Below are 16,298 nucleotides of genomic sequence, written 5' to 3' on the forward strand. Positions count from 1 at the left end.
GATATATCTCCCAGCACTTGCCTAGCACACACAAGGTCCTGGGTTTGATCCACAATACTACAAACAAAAAGGAAGATGAAGGATGTGGATAAAAGATAACAAAAAACTGCAACAATTTTTTAAAAAGTGATTTTTTAATTGGAAAATTTTTAAATAATATATTTCATCTAACAACAAAATAAATATATGCTCAGGGCTGGAGTCGTAGCTCAGTGGTAGAGCGCTAGCATGTGCGAGACCCTGGGTCCGATCCTCAGCATCACATAAAAATAAATAAAATAAAAGGTATTATGTCCATCTACAACTAAAAAAATATATTTTTTTAATATTTTATTTTTTAGTTTTTGGCAGACACAACATCTTTGTTTGTATGTGGTGCTGAGGATCGAACCCGGGCCGCACGCATGCCAGGCGAGCACGCTACCGCTTGAGCCACATCCCCAGCCCCTAAAAAAATATTTTTAAAAAAATATTTATGCTCAATGCAGAAAATGGGAATAACTCAGAATCATAAGAAAAATGATCCAGCCCCAAGTATAGCGGTGCATGTCTGTAATCTCAGCAGCTCAGGAAGCTGTAGCAGAAAGATGAAAGTTCAAAGCCAGCCTCAGCAAATTTATTGAGGTCCTAAGCAACTGAACAAGACCCTGTCTCAAAAAAAAAAAAAAAAAAATTAAAAAGGGCTGGGGATGTGGCTCAGGGATTGAGCTCCCTTGAGTTCAATCCCTGATCCATAATCCCACTGTCCAAAATAACCACTATTAATATATTATTAAATGCCCTTTTAGGAGGTAATTTTTTTACAAAAATAGCATCATATTGTACTAATATTTTAAATCTTGCATTTTTCAAATAGCCTGATATAGGGATATTTTCCTGTTTCAAAAATACTTTGCAGGGGCTGGGGCTGGAGCTGGAGCTCAGCGGTTGCGCACTTGCCTAACATGTGTGAGGCACTGGGTTTGATCCTCAGCACCACATATAAACAAATAAATAAAATAAAGATCCATCAACCATTAAAAAAAAAATTTAATTAAAAAAATACAATGTAATTTTATTGATGACATAGAATTCTTTGTACAAATGTGCCATATTGTATTTGAGGAATCTTATCAGAAATTTAGATTATTTATAAAATATTGCCAGTATAATCAGTCTTCTACTTATATCTTTGTACACATCTTCAACTATTTCCTTAGGATAAATTCCTATATGTGAAACTATTTGAAGAAAGGACATATACATTTTTTTAAATTTTTGATATATGCCTCAAATTGCTAAAATAAGGGATGTAATAATTTATATTCCCTCAAGCAAAATATGAGAGTGCCTGCCTACATTTTCACTCTCCATAAGAAGGAATTTTAAGAAGTAGATTGACAGATCTTAGTGATTACCTTGATATAAAGCTGGAGAGTTTAGGATGACTCCTGGATTTTTGGCTCTGGCAGCTAGAGGAAAGGTAGTGCTACCAAAATGTGGTTTGGAATATCAGACTGGGGACTTGGAATTCATTTTGGGACACAAATACTTGAGATCATCCAGGAAAAGATTCCTGGTAGGTAATTAGATACATAGTACTTGCCTGAAGCAAAGGAAAGAGGCCTGGGCTACAGAGAGAGCTCAAAGTTTTCATCATATAAATGGTAGCTGAGTAATAGGAGTGGATGAGTTTGCCCAAGAAGAGTGAGAAAATGGCCAAGGACATTGGTGAATATCAATATTCAAGAATCATAAAAGAAGACAGAGATTTATAGCCAGAAAGGAGGAAAAATCAAGAAGACACCAATAAACACTGAATTATTAGACAACGGTCAGTGTGAAATGCTGTTGATACAGAAAGGGATCTCTCAGAAACAGTAACTATTGGTAACCTGGCCAGACAGCTTTAGTGCAGAGAGAGAAGTGAATCAAATTACCATGGGAGTAAAAATGAAGGAAAGGCTTCTGTGTCTGGCAGTGTGGTGGATGATCTGACGTCCCCTCCTGCTTCAAAACAACTAAGTCTTGCATTAGAACTAATTCTTATTTTGTTTTGGACTCTTACGGGGGTGAATAGTAAATATACTAACAACAAAATAAATATATACTTGATGCAGAAAATGGACAGAGGACAAGCATTGCCCTGAGGGCAAATGCCAATATTGGCATTCTAATCTGGAGTTTTAAACGTTGAAATAGCAGAGAGGCGGAGAAACTAAATCTGTTAATTTCCAACTGAAAAAGAAGGTTAATATCTCTTGCTCCTTGCCACCTCCTACACACACACATACACACACACACACATGCACACACACACACAAGTAATCTATATCTTCTGTGGTAAAAAACATCCTCAATGTAGGTTTCCAGGCATCCTTCAGAGTAAGGCCAGACACAAGCTCACAATAAGAAATATAGGAAAACAAACAGCTGGTATAGCTTAGTGATAGAGTGTTTGCCTAATGTGCACAAGGCCCTAGGCTCAATCCCTGTACCACAAGGAAAAGAGAGATCCACCATATTACAGAATCAGCAGTAACAACAAATGGCAGACTTAACTACCAAAGTTTTCAGATAATGAAATTAACAAAGAATACAAAATATTTTTCATTTTTAAGTAAAATCAAAATAAGAAAGCAACAAGGAAACATTCTTAAAATTGAGCAAATAAATGTACAGATGCGTAGAAATTTTAGAACTGAAAAATGTTTTAGTAAAACCCAAAACTTAGTGGATAGGTTAGAGATGAGATTAAACATCCTTGAAAAGTTTCAGTGAGATGAAAGATAGGATGAATGAAATTTCCCAGAATGCAGTACAGAAAGGCAAAGAGATGGAAAATATGAAAGAAAAAATGAGAAGGTCTCGGGGGTTAAAAAAAAAGATGGTGAAATGAGATGGACATCACTACCCTAGGTACATATATGAAGAAGACACAAATGGTATGAATATACTTTGTGTACAAGCATAGATATGAAAAATTGTGTTCTATATACATAATATGAATTGTAATGCATTCTGCTATCATATATAACAAATTACAATTAAAAAAAAATTTTAGGGGCTGGGGATGTGGCTCAAGCGGTAGTGCGCTCGCCTGGCATGCGTGCGGCCCGGGTTCGATCCTCAGCACCACATACCAACAAAGATGTTGTGTCTGCCGAGAACTAAAAAATAAATATTAAAGAATAAATAAATTTTAAAAAAAAATTTTAAATGAGAAGGTCCCATACTCATCTAATCAGAGTCCCAGAAAGGAAGAGGAGAGGGGAAAAAAAAAGAGAATAAGCATTATCTAACAAGAAATAGGCTTAGGATTTTCCAGAGCTAATGAAAGGAACAAATCCCAGAAAAGAAAGAGATTCCACAGTCAGATGCCTTGCAGTGAAACTATAGAACACCAGCTTAAAATCAAGCAAAGAAAAAGTTTCACTGTCATCCTTTCAAGAACAAAGACATTTACAGGAAAACAAAAATGGAAAGGTTGGACTGAAGGTCATTAGCTCCCTGTTAGAGCACTTTTTTAGCATGCATGAGACCCCAGATTCAATCCCTAGCACCCCCATATCTACCCATCTATCTATCATCTATCTATCTCTATCTCTCTCTCATATACACACACACACACACACACAAATTTACTATCAGATCTATAAATTATAAGGGAACTTCTAAAAGATATACTTTGAGAATAAGGAAAATGATCACGGAAGGCAAGTCTGAGATGCAGGAAAGAATGGTGAAAAATTGATTTTAAAAAAGTTGAATTTAAGGGCTGGGGATGTGACTCAAGTGGTAGCGAGCTCGCCTGGCATGCGTGCGGTCCGGGTTCGATCCTCAGCACCACAAACAAACAAAGATGTTGTGTCCGCCGAAAACTAAAAATTAAATATTAAAAAATTCTCTCTCTCTCTCTCTCTCTCTCTCTCTCTCTCTCTAAAAAAAAAAAAAAAAAAAAAGTTGAATTTAAGCAAACATTACCTATAGAAAATAATTATAAGCCAGGCTCAAAGGTGCATACTTGTAATCCCAACACTTCAGGAGGCTGAGGGAGAAGGATCAAAAGTTCAAGGCCAGCCTCAGCAACTTAAGAAGACCCTATCTTTTAAAATAAAAAATAAAAAGGGCTGGGGATATAGCTCAATAGTAGGCTGCCTCTAGTTCAATCCCCAGTATAGCAAAAGTAATTAATTAATTTTTAAAATATAGTGGTTTTCAATTTGTAACATTTAAAGAAAGAACCAAAATATTGGAAAACAGCAACATATAAGTTGAAGCATGGCTGAGTCAAGATTTTTTTTTTTTTTTGAGGGGGGGGCTGTGGATGTGGCTCAAGCGGTAGCATGCTCGCCTGGCTTGCGTGCGGCCCGGGTTCGATCCTCAGCACCAAATACAAAGATGTTGTGTCCGCTGAGAACTAAAAAATAAATATTAAAAAATTCTCTCTCTCTCTCTCTCTCTCTCTCTCTCTCTCTCTCTCTCTCTCTCTCTCTCTTTTTTCCACTCTCTCTTTAAAAAAAAAAAAAGAAAAAAAAAGATTTTTTATTTTATAACTTTTTATTTTATTTGTTTATTTTTATGTGGTGCTGAGGATCGAACCCAGGGCCTTGCACATGCGAGGCAAGTGCCCTACCACTGAGCCATAACCCCAGACCCAAGATGTTTTAAGATATTCTAAAAAGAGTATGTAGCCAGCCCCAGTGGCCCATGCCTGTAATCCCAGTGCCCTGGTAGACTGAGGCAGGAGGACCATGAGTTCAAAGCCAGCCTCAGCAACTTAGCTCAGTAGTAGAGTACCCTAAGTTCAATATCCCATGCCAAACAAAACAAAACAAACAACAACAACAACAACAAAACTTTCCTAAAAAGGGTATAAGATGTAGTGTTGTACTGCTCATGAGCTAGAACTATACTTCCCAGAATTCCCTTCAATTGGCCATAAGAGATTTTTTTTTTTTTTTTTTTTTTGGCAGTACTAGGCATAGAACCCAGGGCCTTGAGTATCATAAGAGAAATTTGCAATGTGATTTGGAAGGAATGAATAAAAGAGCAACCCTTTTCTTTCTTTTATTTATTTATTTATTTATTTATTTATTTATTTATTTATTTTTATTAGCTATTCATGACATTACAATGATCTTGGCAATTCATACATTTGAATCATTGGGGTATAATTTCTCATTTTTCTAATTGTACAGATTGCAGAATCACACTGGTCATAGAGTCACCTATTTACATACAGCAATCATAAGGTCTATTCTATTCTAAGAGCAGCCATTTTCTTTCTTTCTATTTATTTATTTATTTACATTAGCTATTCATGATATTACAATGATCTTGGCAATTCATACATTTGAATCATTGGGGTATAATTTCTCATTTTTCTAATTGTACAGATTACAGAATCACATTAGTCATAGAGTCACCTATATACATACAGCAATCATAATGTCTATTCTATTCTAAGAGCAGCCATTTTCACCCTCTGAAAGTTAATGTAGGGTACCAACCACTGTGGGGGCTTGTGCACAATACTGCTGATTTAGTAGTCCACCATATTGGCATAGGGCAGCATCTGGCCAGAATGCCTTTAGCTCCCACTGGCTCTCCTCCTCCAACTTCTTCCTGGGCCAGGTGTGTATATGGCTACTTGACAAAGGGCACCAGCTTCTCCTGAAGGCCATCCATATCATCAATGTTGGAAGCATACGCAGGTTTTAGGTTGTCTTCATGGGCTCCTGTTTGTCCTTGCACTCCCCCACTTCATGTCCAACCCTCTGACTGCCAGCCAGTAATTTGAGGCTGAACAATAGATGCAAAGATAACAGTCTTGCAGAGTTTACAATTATGGAAAATCTAACCCCTAAAAAAATCCTTATGCTATATCATGCATAGTAATTCTATTTATCTGGTCCAAACTTGCCTATGTAGATAAAATAACAAAAAGCTTAATAAGCTAATTACAGATAAGAGAATTTTAGAAGGATGGCTATATAAATAGCAAAGTTTCAATTTTCCAGGAAGATATTATAATTCTTAAATTTGTATTGACCTAATAGAATTACAAAAAGGAGAAAGTGACTTATGGGGTACAGTGTGATAATTCAGAATATATTTATAGTGTGTAATGATCAAATCAGGATAGTTAACATTTCTCTTTATTTGTTTTAATTTTTTGTTTAACATGTAATAAGTATAGACATTTATGGGGTACTGTGTGATGCTTCAAGTCATGTATACAATATTTACTGATCAAATCAGGGCAATTAAACTTTAACACAACACAATTACTGATAGATCAACCAGAACCCCCCCCCAAAAAAAGGCAAAGATCTAAAACACTTGAAAACATAATTAATACACTTCATTTATTGAATATAAATAGAATGCTGACCCTATATGTATAAACATATAAGGTACACTATAAAAATCTACTGAGTACAAATCCATAAAACAAACATTAATAGAATTTGAAGATTGACAGCATATAAAACAACTCAATCCTCAATGCAATTGAATTACAGATAAACAACAAAAAATATATTTTAAAACAAAGTACACAAAAATATCATCCCAAATAATGAGTCATTTAAGAAATCAAAACAGAAATAGAAAAAAATTCTCAGAACTAAAAAGACTGTACCTCAAAACTTGTGGGATGAAACAGAAGTTGGAGAGAAAAACCTCTAGATCTAATGCTTGTCTAAGAAAAGAAAATGGTGAAATATGAAGGACAAGAACATCAGATTTAACAAGAAAGAGTGGGGAAAAAAACAGAAGTAAAAGGAAATAGAAGAATAGAGGTAATAAAAAAAAGAACAAAAGAAATAAAACTGTCATTATTTATAGATGAAATAATTGTGCATGCAGAATAAAGATTCAACAAGACCAATAGTCAAAAGTTGCTTCTTTGATAAATAATAAAATAGATAAATCTCTACAGTGATTAATCAAGGAAGGATAAGTCACTGATAAATAAAACAAGGATCTAAGCAAAGCATAGTGGGGCATACCTTTACTCCCAGTGACTCAGGAGGCTAAGGTAGGAGGATTACAAGTTTGAGGCCAGCTTCAGAAACTTAGAGAGGCCCTAAGCAAATTAGCAAGACTCTGCCTCAAAATTAAAAATTATAAAAAGGACTGGAGATGTTGCTCAGTGGTTAAGCACCCCTGGGTTCAATCCCTGCTACCAAAACAACAACAACAAAAGTATCTAGCTTAGATAATTAAACAATATGTTCCTCCAAATGTTCAAGGAATAGTTTATTTCAATCTTCCATACAAAGGAGAAAAAAGGATGCTTCCTAATTTTAATTTTTTGTAGTTATAAATGGACAGCATGCCTTTATTGTATTTGTTTATTTTTCTGTGGTGCTAAGGATCTAACCCAGTGCCTCACATGTGCTAGGCAAACACTCTGCCACTGAGCTACAGCTACAGCCCCCCAGTATAATTCTGAAGCAAAACTAATAAAAAAATAGAATAAGAGCTGGGTGCAGTGGCCCATGCCTGTAATCCCAGCAGCACAGGAGGCTGAGACAAGAGGATCACGAGTTCAAAGCCAGCCTCAGCAAAAGCAAGGCACTAAGCAACTCAGTGAGACTCTGTCTCTAAAATACAAAATAGGGCTTGGGATGTGGCTTAGTGGTCCAGTGCCCTGGAATTCAATCCCTGCTACCTCCCCACACACAAAAAGAACAGAATAAGAATATTATGCATAAATACAAAAGTCATATTCTCAACAAAATATTTGCAAAATATATACAGGAGTATATAAAAATAATAATCATTAATATATAATTATATGTTTGTTTCACAAATGCAATGATAGTTTAAAATTAAAAAAATAAATGTGATTTATCACATTAATAATTCAAGAAGAAAAGCTATAAAATCATTTCAAAATACACTAAAATTAAATGTGCAAGAGAGTACTGGGAGGGTAGAAATATTCTAAAACTGGGTTCTGGTGATAGTCAACTCTGCAAACTCACTAAGAATATTTGAATTGTATACTTAAACAGAGTGGATTTTTTTAAACATTTTTTTTTTAGTTATAGGTGGACACAATAGCATGTGAGGCAAGCACTCTCCCTCTGAGCCACAACCTCAATAAAGCTATTTGAAACAAAGCAAAACAAAGCAGAAATAGCAGTTGCTAAAATCCAATACCCATTCCTGATTTAAAAAAAAACTTAGCAAACTTAAATAGAAGTAAACTCTCAAACTTGTTAAGGAATGACATGACATCCACCAAAGAGCCAAGGGTTGTGGCACATGCCTGCAGTCCCAGCAACCCAGGATATTGAGGCAGGAGGATCACAAGTTTGAGGTAAGTCTCAGCAATTTAGGGAGGCCCTAAGCAACTTAGTCAGACACTGTCTCAAAGTAAAATATAAAAATAAAAAGGGTTTGGGATGTGGCTCAGTGGTAGAGCACTGCTGGGTTCAATCCCCACTACTGGGAAAATATTATATATATGTATATAGATAGGTAGGTAGATATTTTAATATATATAATAAATATGTGTGTGTGTGTGTGTATATATATATATATATATATAAAGCATATAGCCAACATCATCCCTCCTATTGTTAAATGTTAGAAGAATTCTTTTTAAAATTGGGATCAAGGCAAGGATGTTTACTATCACTGCCTCTATTCAACATTACACTAGAGATCTTAACCAGGATATGGAGAAAAGAAAAGTAAAAAGATGTAAAGAAAAGAAGAAATAAAACTGTCATTATTTATAGATGAAATAATTGTGCATGTAGAATCTACACATTATTAGAATAAGAAAATTTAGAAAGTTGGATGAATATAAGATCAAAAGGCAATCACATTTTCTTATACAAACATGTTTAAGAAGCATGATTTTTAAAACATACATTTATTCCAAGCAAAAAAAAAAAAAAAAAGAAAGAAAGCAAACAATGTGTTCACAACGGTATGGCTAGCCAGGTGCAGTGATACACGTCTGTGATCCTAGTAATTTGCATTACTGAGGAAGGAAGATTGCAGATTGGAGGCTACCTTCTGCAATTTTAATGGGGCAGTGTCTCAAAAAATGAAAAGAACTGGAGATATAACTCAGTGGTAAAGTGCCCTGGGTTCAATTCCAAGTACCAAAAACAAACAAAAAACTGTATGGATAAATCTGGGTGTGGTGTACACCTATATTTCCAGCACAGGAGTCTGAGGCAGGAGGATCACTTGAGTTGGAGCATTAGAGACCAGCCTGGGAAACATAGTGAGAACTGTATTAAAAAAAAAAAAAATACATTTACAAAAAAATCCATGCTTGCTGCTGTGGTGCAGGCCTATAATCCCAGCAACTCAGGAGACTGAGGCAGGAAGAGCACAAATTTGAAGCCCAGTCTCAACAATTGAGCAAGACCCTCCAGAAACTTAGTGAGACACTATTTAAAAATAAAAAGTACTAGATCTGTAACTCAGTAGTAAAGTGCTGGGTTCAATACCCAATATCCTCTCCAACACACACGAAAAAGAATGTAGGAGTAATATTATGAAACTTTATTTAATACTTTAGAAAATACTTAAATGCCCCAACACTGGGGGAAAAAAACTAAATAAATGAAGATATACAATATATTCATGGATAAAAGAGTTATTATTACAAATATTCAATGTAATCTTATTAAATACTCAATAGGATTTTATAAGAAATTTTTGATAAGCTGTTTCCAAAATTTATAGAGTAGAGCAAAGGCCCTCCAAAATAGCTAAAATGCATCTGAAAAATGGGACATATGCAGATATTAATGTTTATTACAAAGTTATGGAAATTCATAAGGCATAGTATTAGAAAGATAGAAAGGCATAGAATTAGAAAGATTTAATACATCAGAAATAGACCCACGAATATATGGAAACAATATACAACAAAGATGTTTAAAAATAAAGCTATAGAAAAAATATATCAGGCTTGAGATGACACTAAAAATCTGTGGGTCCCAGAAGCTTGAGAAGCTGAGGCAGGAGGATCGCAAATTCAAAGCCAGCCTCAGCAAAAGCAAGGCACTAAACAACTCAGTGAGACCCTGTCTCTAAATAAAAATACAAAATAGGGTGGGGGATGTGGCTCAGTGATTGAGTGCCCCTGAGTTCAATCCCTGGTACCCCAAAAAAAATCTGTGGGGAAAGATAGACTACTCAATAGGAAAATTGGTTATCCATATGGATAAAAATAAAATTAAGCCATAATTCACTGAACCCAGATACAAGTCCTGACAGATTAAATATGGAAAGTAAAACTGTCTAGCTTCTAGAAGAAAATACAGGACATAATCTCCATTATCTGAGAGTATGGGTAGATTTTTTTATGTCCCCAAAAGCACTAACCATAAAAGAAGAAATTAATAAATTCAACTGTTTAAATTAAGAACTTCTGTTCACTTAAGGCACCATAAAGAAAAAGATTGAAGCCACAGACTGAGAGATTTGCAACATGTAACTGATTAGTGTATAGAATAAATTAAACACTATAATTTTCTGGGTTAAAATTGAACACACATGTGTTTTAACTCCTTCCTGAAACACCCTCTAAAACTATAGTAAAATGGATGTTTACAACATAAAGTCACAAGGAGGGTGAGAAAGAAAGAATAATGGCAAGAGAATTTTGGAAGATGAAAGTATGGTAGATAAATAGTAACTGGTTTAGCAGATCTGAGAAAGCTGAATCCAAAACCAGCAAATAGGAAACCCCAGACACAATTCAATTTAAAACTGCAGAATTTCCAAAAGCCTCAGGAATTGGTAATCCTAGGCCTCTCTGGAACTGAAGATAGGACAAGACCAAGGCTAAAGCAAGGATTATTTGAAAGCCTTTAAGAAGCAGTTAGACCCACTAATCCACGCTTCTATTCCATGCCAAAGGGTAACTGCCTGCCTCTGTCTCTGCAAAAGTCACAGGCTTATTTTTGGCAAGGATCTCAACACTGGGAATACAAGTTGAGGACAGGGTACCACACTTAAAAGCAGGTAAAACTCCTTATACTGAATGCTAAAGCCCCAGCAGCCCTCTTCTACCTAGGTTCTCAGAACAGTGGCAGCTTGGTTATTGCCCTTAGGCCAAAGATTGAAGAAGTATGTTCTGAAGACTCTTCTCAGTCCAAAATGAAAGACATACAGACACTGCATTGGAATTTTTAAAAACAGTTCAGCTACATCATCCCATGGTGATGTATACAGTTGACAAAGCCCACCCACAGTTCCAAACCTTTGATAAGCTCTTTTACTCTGCTACATGTAAACATAAGTAAAGACTGCAGAACTTTGAGGAAAGCCTCTAACAAAAAAATTGATGATGTCTATGAGTTCTTCTAAATAACTGTTTTTGTATTTGTGAGTGTGTCTATGTCTGAGTGCATAGGGATAGGTGTATATGGGTGTGTAAGGTTCAGTGAAGTGCTAAATCATTGGATCTCTGCATTTATGTCTCCCGTATTTTGCCCTCCACCTACACAGGAATGTGACTGTGCTGGATCCACCCCCAAAACAGTAGAAACTCAGCCAGGAACAGTGGTGCATACATGTAATCCCAGCTACTCAGAAGACTGAGGCAGGAGGATCACAAATTCAAGGCCTCAGCAACTTAGTGAGACCATGTCTCAAAATTAAAGTTAAAAATGGCTAGGGATGTTAGTTCAGTGTAAAGATCTCCTGGGTTTAATCCCTAATATTGCCCCCCCAAAACAACAATAAAAAACCCCACAATGTCAGCTGAGCACAGATGATCCCAGAAGCCCCTGAGCTGAGGGGTTTTCCAGGTTGATCAAAGGTCTGAAAACCAACAGATCACAGCCCTAGCCAAGGAAAAGGAAGCCTCTGCCCTTAAAACCATAAAGAGCAGGAGGAGTTGGTAGTAGTGTCACTATCCCAGCACCCATTGGGTAGTGGTCCATTGTATGGAAGCCCTCCCTGGTGTTTGACTTTGCTGGGTGTCCTATACTTGTGACACAGCTGACTTTTCAGACTAGCTACCTACAAAGACCTGTGGACCCAAACCTTACATTCTGCCCTCAGCTAAGGACAAGGGGCCCCCAAAGGGAGGTCTTAATCTGAGTTTCTACAGATCTAGCCCAACCAGGAATGATGGGCTGAGATTAGGAGAACATCAAGAAGCAGAGAGAACTAGGGCTCAGACCAAGAATAGGAAAAAGATCAAGGTAGGATGAGAATGAGGGCAGAGGAAGGGTCAAAGTCAATACTGAGTCACGATCAATGTCACAGCAGAATCAGAGTTGGTCAGAGACAAGGAATTAAATTTTAAAAGAGACATCCCACCAACCCCACCCTTCAGCCCATTTATGATGCAAATTCTCAGAGAGCCCTCCCTGTCCAAGAAACCTGTATAAGGACATACAGCATTTCTCAATTCTCCAGAGGCCTACTGGCCCTGTTGGAAGAGACTCAGGTCCTGTTCCCAGGTAGCACATAGTCCAGAAGAAAGAGAACAGGAACATTGATCTCTGACCTTCAAGAGCTGGCAGTCAGGAAATTACAGAAATGAGAAGGTCAGAAAATTACTCTGACTAGGAGCAAAAACCTGGCTCCAAGCTCTAACCTCAGATGGGGAGGAGGGGGGAGGGAATAATTCAAACAAGAAACTGTGCCAAGGAATAAAGACTGGCATAGGAATCCCTCTTGCATAGAGAAGATTGGGAACTACCAGAGCCGAATCAAAAAGGGTTGGATCTAGGTCTAGCAAGGCCCCAGAGCTGGGGTCTCTACACACCTAGCCACTTCTCCTCTCTCCCCTTACCCAGGGTCTGACTCAGACTATGGAGCGCCATGTGGACCCTGAAGCCCTGCAGAAGATGATCAAATGTGCTACCCAAGACTATGGCTATAAAAGTTCCATATCAGGTCATCCTTACTTTCCTGAGAAGTACTGGCTGTCTCAAGAGGAAGGTAGGGCCCCACTTTTCACTCTACTCTGACCCCAGAAGAAACCCCAACAGTGACCCCCAACCTGAATTCCACCCATGACCTATACCTGTTCCCTAATTAACAACAAATCCAACTTAACTCTCAATCACCTGTCCTGACCAGGCCTCCTTGCTTTTTGGAATTTCTCTCTCTGGAAAAGGAGAAAAAAGAAAAAAAAAAAAACACAACTGGAAAAGCCCTGAATTCTAATCCTTACAGAGATGGAGAGAATATTAACCTCTACCGTACAACCTCCTCAAAGTGTTCAGATGCCATCTTCTCCCATCATTTTTTTTGGGGGGGGAGGGATACCAGAGATTGAACTCAGGGGCACTCAACCATTGATCCAAATTCCCAGCCCTATTTTGTATTTTATTTAGAGGCAGGGTGTCACTGAGTTGTGAGTTGCTTAGTGCCTTGCTGTTGCTGAGGATGGCTTTGAACTCACAATCCTCCCATTGCAGCCTCCTGAGCCTCTAAGATTACAGATGTGGGACACTGCATCCAGCTCACCTCACATCTTCTTAGCAACACTGCTCCATCCATTCTCTCCATTTTTCCTGCCCCCACTATCTCTTTCCCTGAACCCGTAACATTTTCTAATTTTTCCTTCATAAAAATTCTCGTTTCTGTCCTTCACAGCCAAAATTCCCAGAAACATAGTCAATATTCTTTGTCTGTACTTCCTCACCCTTCATTTACCCCTAAATGAGAAATTATCTTTCCTCTTTGCATAAGTGTTTACGATCTGTCTCCCAGTCCAATCCAAAAGAGGTCAATAATCTTTTCTAATTCATATCTGTTCCTCCTTTGCTAAGGGGCTTCAGAGGTACCAGTTTTCCTAGTTAATTGGTAATTCCCAATTGAAATTAAGAATTCACATTTCCTACACTCAAACATTAAAATTGCACTCGTGTGTTTCTAACTTCTAAATCATGGGATTTCAATGTACCCTCTGAGACCTACCCTAAGCACTTCACTCTTCTGACCACTCTTTGCTTCTTGAAATTACTTCCACATTTGGCTTCTCTGATGCCTCACTTTCCTAGGTCTCTTGTGTATACACTATGGAAACATGGGGTCCTTCAGGGTGCTATTGAGAGTTCTTTTCTCTCCTTGCTCCTCCCCCAATGCCAGGTTATCTAATCCATAGCTGTAATTACTGGTAGTTCCACATTTGTATTTCCAGCCTTGACTTCTCCCCAGAATGCCTCTCAAGTTTACCTGGATGTGCCCAAGCACCTCAAACTCATTATGTCTAACCCACCAACTCAGAATTCCAAATCCCAACTGGCCACACCCTCTCCTCACCCACCTCCTCTCCCTCTAGGACTTCTTCATTCCTGTCTATCACTGTTGGGGAATGAAACACAGAGGATCTTGTAGGTCAGGCTTAGGTGATAGATAAGGACAGTGTTAAAGGGTTTTAACTAGGGAAGGGTCTTGGTCAAATTTTCATTTTACAGCTTCTATGTTGAAGTTGGATATAGGTTTTCAAAAATTAGGGCAGGAGATCAGTGGGTTAATCATAATAGCTTGTTTACATGCCAGGCATTGTTCTAAATGTTTTATGTAGGGGCTGTTAATGGTCCTCAGTGGTAGAGCACTTGCCTGACATGTACAAGGCCCTGGGTTCAGTTCTCCATACAGAAAAAAAAAATAGAAAAGTTTTACATAGGTTAACTCATTTAAACCTCATAACAACCCTATGATATATTTTCACCCCATTCTGAAGTTGAGAAAACAGGAAAATTAATTTGGTCAATCTCACACATTAACAAATAATTAGCAGAACTGAAATTTGAATCCAGGCAATCTATTCTGTTAAGCATGACCTTATGTATTACCTCTAGGTTAAGGCACTATAGAGATAAGGAAGTGAAATCATGGGGGAAGGGCTAGAAGAGGGGATAGATTTCAGCAATTTTAAGGAAAAAGAATAGACATATCTTGAAGCTTGGATGGGAGGAGTCCCCATTTCCAGGTAGGCTCATTAAAAGAAAATATCAGGACAAAGAACGATTAGCACAATGGACATGCAGAAGCTTGTCTTATGTGGGACATGGCCCTTCATCTCAATGTCAAAAGACAAATGAGGACTGGGGTTGCGGCTCAGTGGTAGAGTTCTTGCCTAGCATGTGTGAGGCACTGGGTTTGATTCTCAGCACCACATATAAATAAATTAATAAAATAAAGGTCCATTGACAATTAAAAAATAAAATTACAAATGAGGACAGGATGGGCTTGGGACTGACCTGAAGAATGTAAGTAAGGATCAGCTTATTGCTGGAGATCAGAAAAGGAACTTAGACAGGGGGCTGATCCTTAGTGGAGTAAGGAATAACACTAAACACTGACAACTCCATCCCCCCGCCCCCATGAAGAAGACAAATGCCTCTCAAGCTACATGGACAATGACCGGTGCAGCACATGGAGGACAGGACCTTACAACTGTGCCTACTGGAATAAGTATACCACCTGCCTTCCCCGACTGCCTAAGGTACCTACTATGCCCACCACAAATGTCTGGGTTTGGGACACACACACACACACACACACACACACCACCTCCCAACCCATGGTGACTGATATTTCATCATTAGTTCCTCATTCCTTTCCCACCAACAATACACCAGAGCTATTCCACAACTGTGAAACTAGGGTTTGTATTTTTTAACTGAAAAGGGAACCTGGAGCTGGGTTCCAATTTCTGATCAGGCTCCGTAGGGACATGACTGGTATGCATTCTTGGCATGCTACCTTCTCCAAGCTTACCAACTGATCCATCCACACCCGATCTGGCCACTGTGACACAGGGGCTGACCCAGGAGTCAATAATAAGCTGGATCTTCCTGACCCACCTCCCCCTCCCTTGTGATGTGAGCAAACAGCAGGTTAGCAAGGCTACTCAGTAGCAGTGCAAACATGAGGAGACTCTCCCCAGGAGGTAGGAGGGAATCCCACCAAAGGCCCAGGTGGCTGGCAGAAATGTAAGATGACCCAAGGACAGAGCGAACATTTTGAATTAGAACTTCCTCAAGAATCAGAATTTTTCAAAAGTCCCCCAGGCGATTCTGATGGGCAAGTATTATTGAAAGTCCTCTATTAGACAGCCAGGCACAACTAGACAACCAGTAGTAAAATTAAAGGCAAATACTGAGGCAAGATTGCAGAGGCCCAGGCCAAAACCCCTCCTCCATCCACATCCTCTCACCCTAGCCCCGCCCCCTCAGGCGGAGTAAATGCGTTGCCCAGCTACAACCCCACACACCCTGGAAAGTTAGGGGAGGTGCTGACCGCAGGGAAAGACTCAGCCTGGCAACAGGACTAGGTGTTCTGAGAGGGTCCCCAGAAGCAAA

The 16,298-nt window shown here is 38.3% G+C and overlaps 1 protein-coding gene across 5 annotated transcripts in view; it reads left to right on the forward strand.

The window, feature by feature from the left end:
• Positions 1-16,298, forward strand: part of MYORG (myogenesis regulating glycosidase) — a gene marked incomplete at its 5' end in the record, with an annotated part of 29,491 nt that overhangs the window by 1,602 nt on the left and 11,591 nt on the right. For all 5 annotated transcript variants that reach the window (XM_081272247.1, XM_081272248.1, XM_081272238.1 and 2 more), the window contains 2 exons: positions 12,777-12,921; positions 15,324-15,439. In XM_081272247.1, the coding sequence (XP_081128373.1) occupies positions 12,777-12,921; positions 15,324-15,439 (261 nt within the window). The remainder of the gene's footprint in view (positions 1-12,776; positions 12,922-15,323; positions 15,440-16,298) is intronic.

Source organism: Spermophilus citellus (genome assembly GCF_964194105.1).
Source record: "Spermophilus citellus genome assembly, chromosome: 2".
Classification (NCBI taxonomy): Eukaryota; Metazoa; Chordata; class Mammalia; order Rodentia; family Sciuridae; genus Spermophilus; species Spermophilus citellus.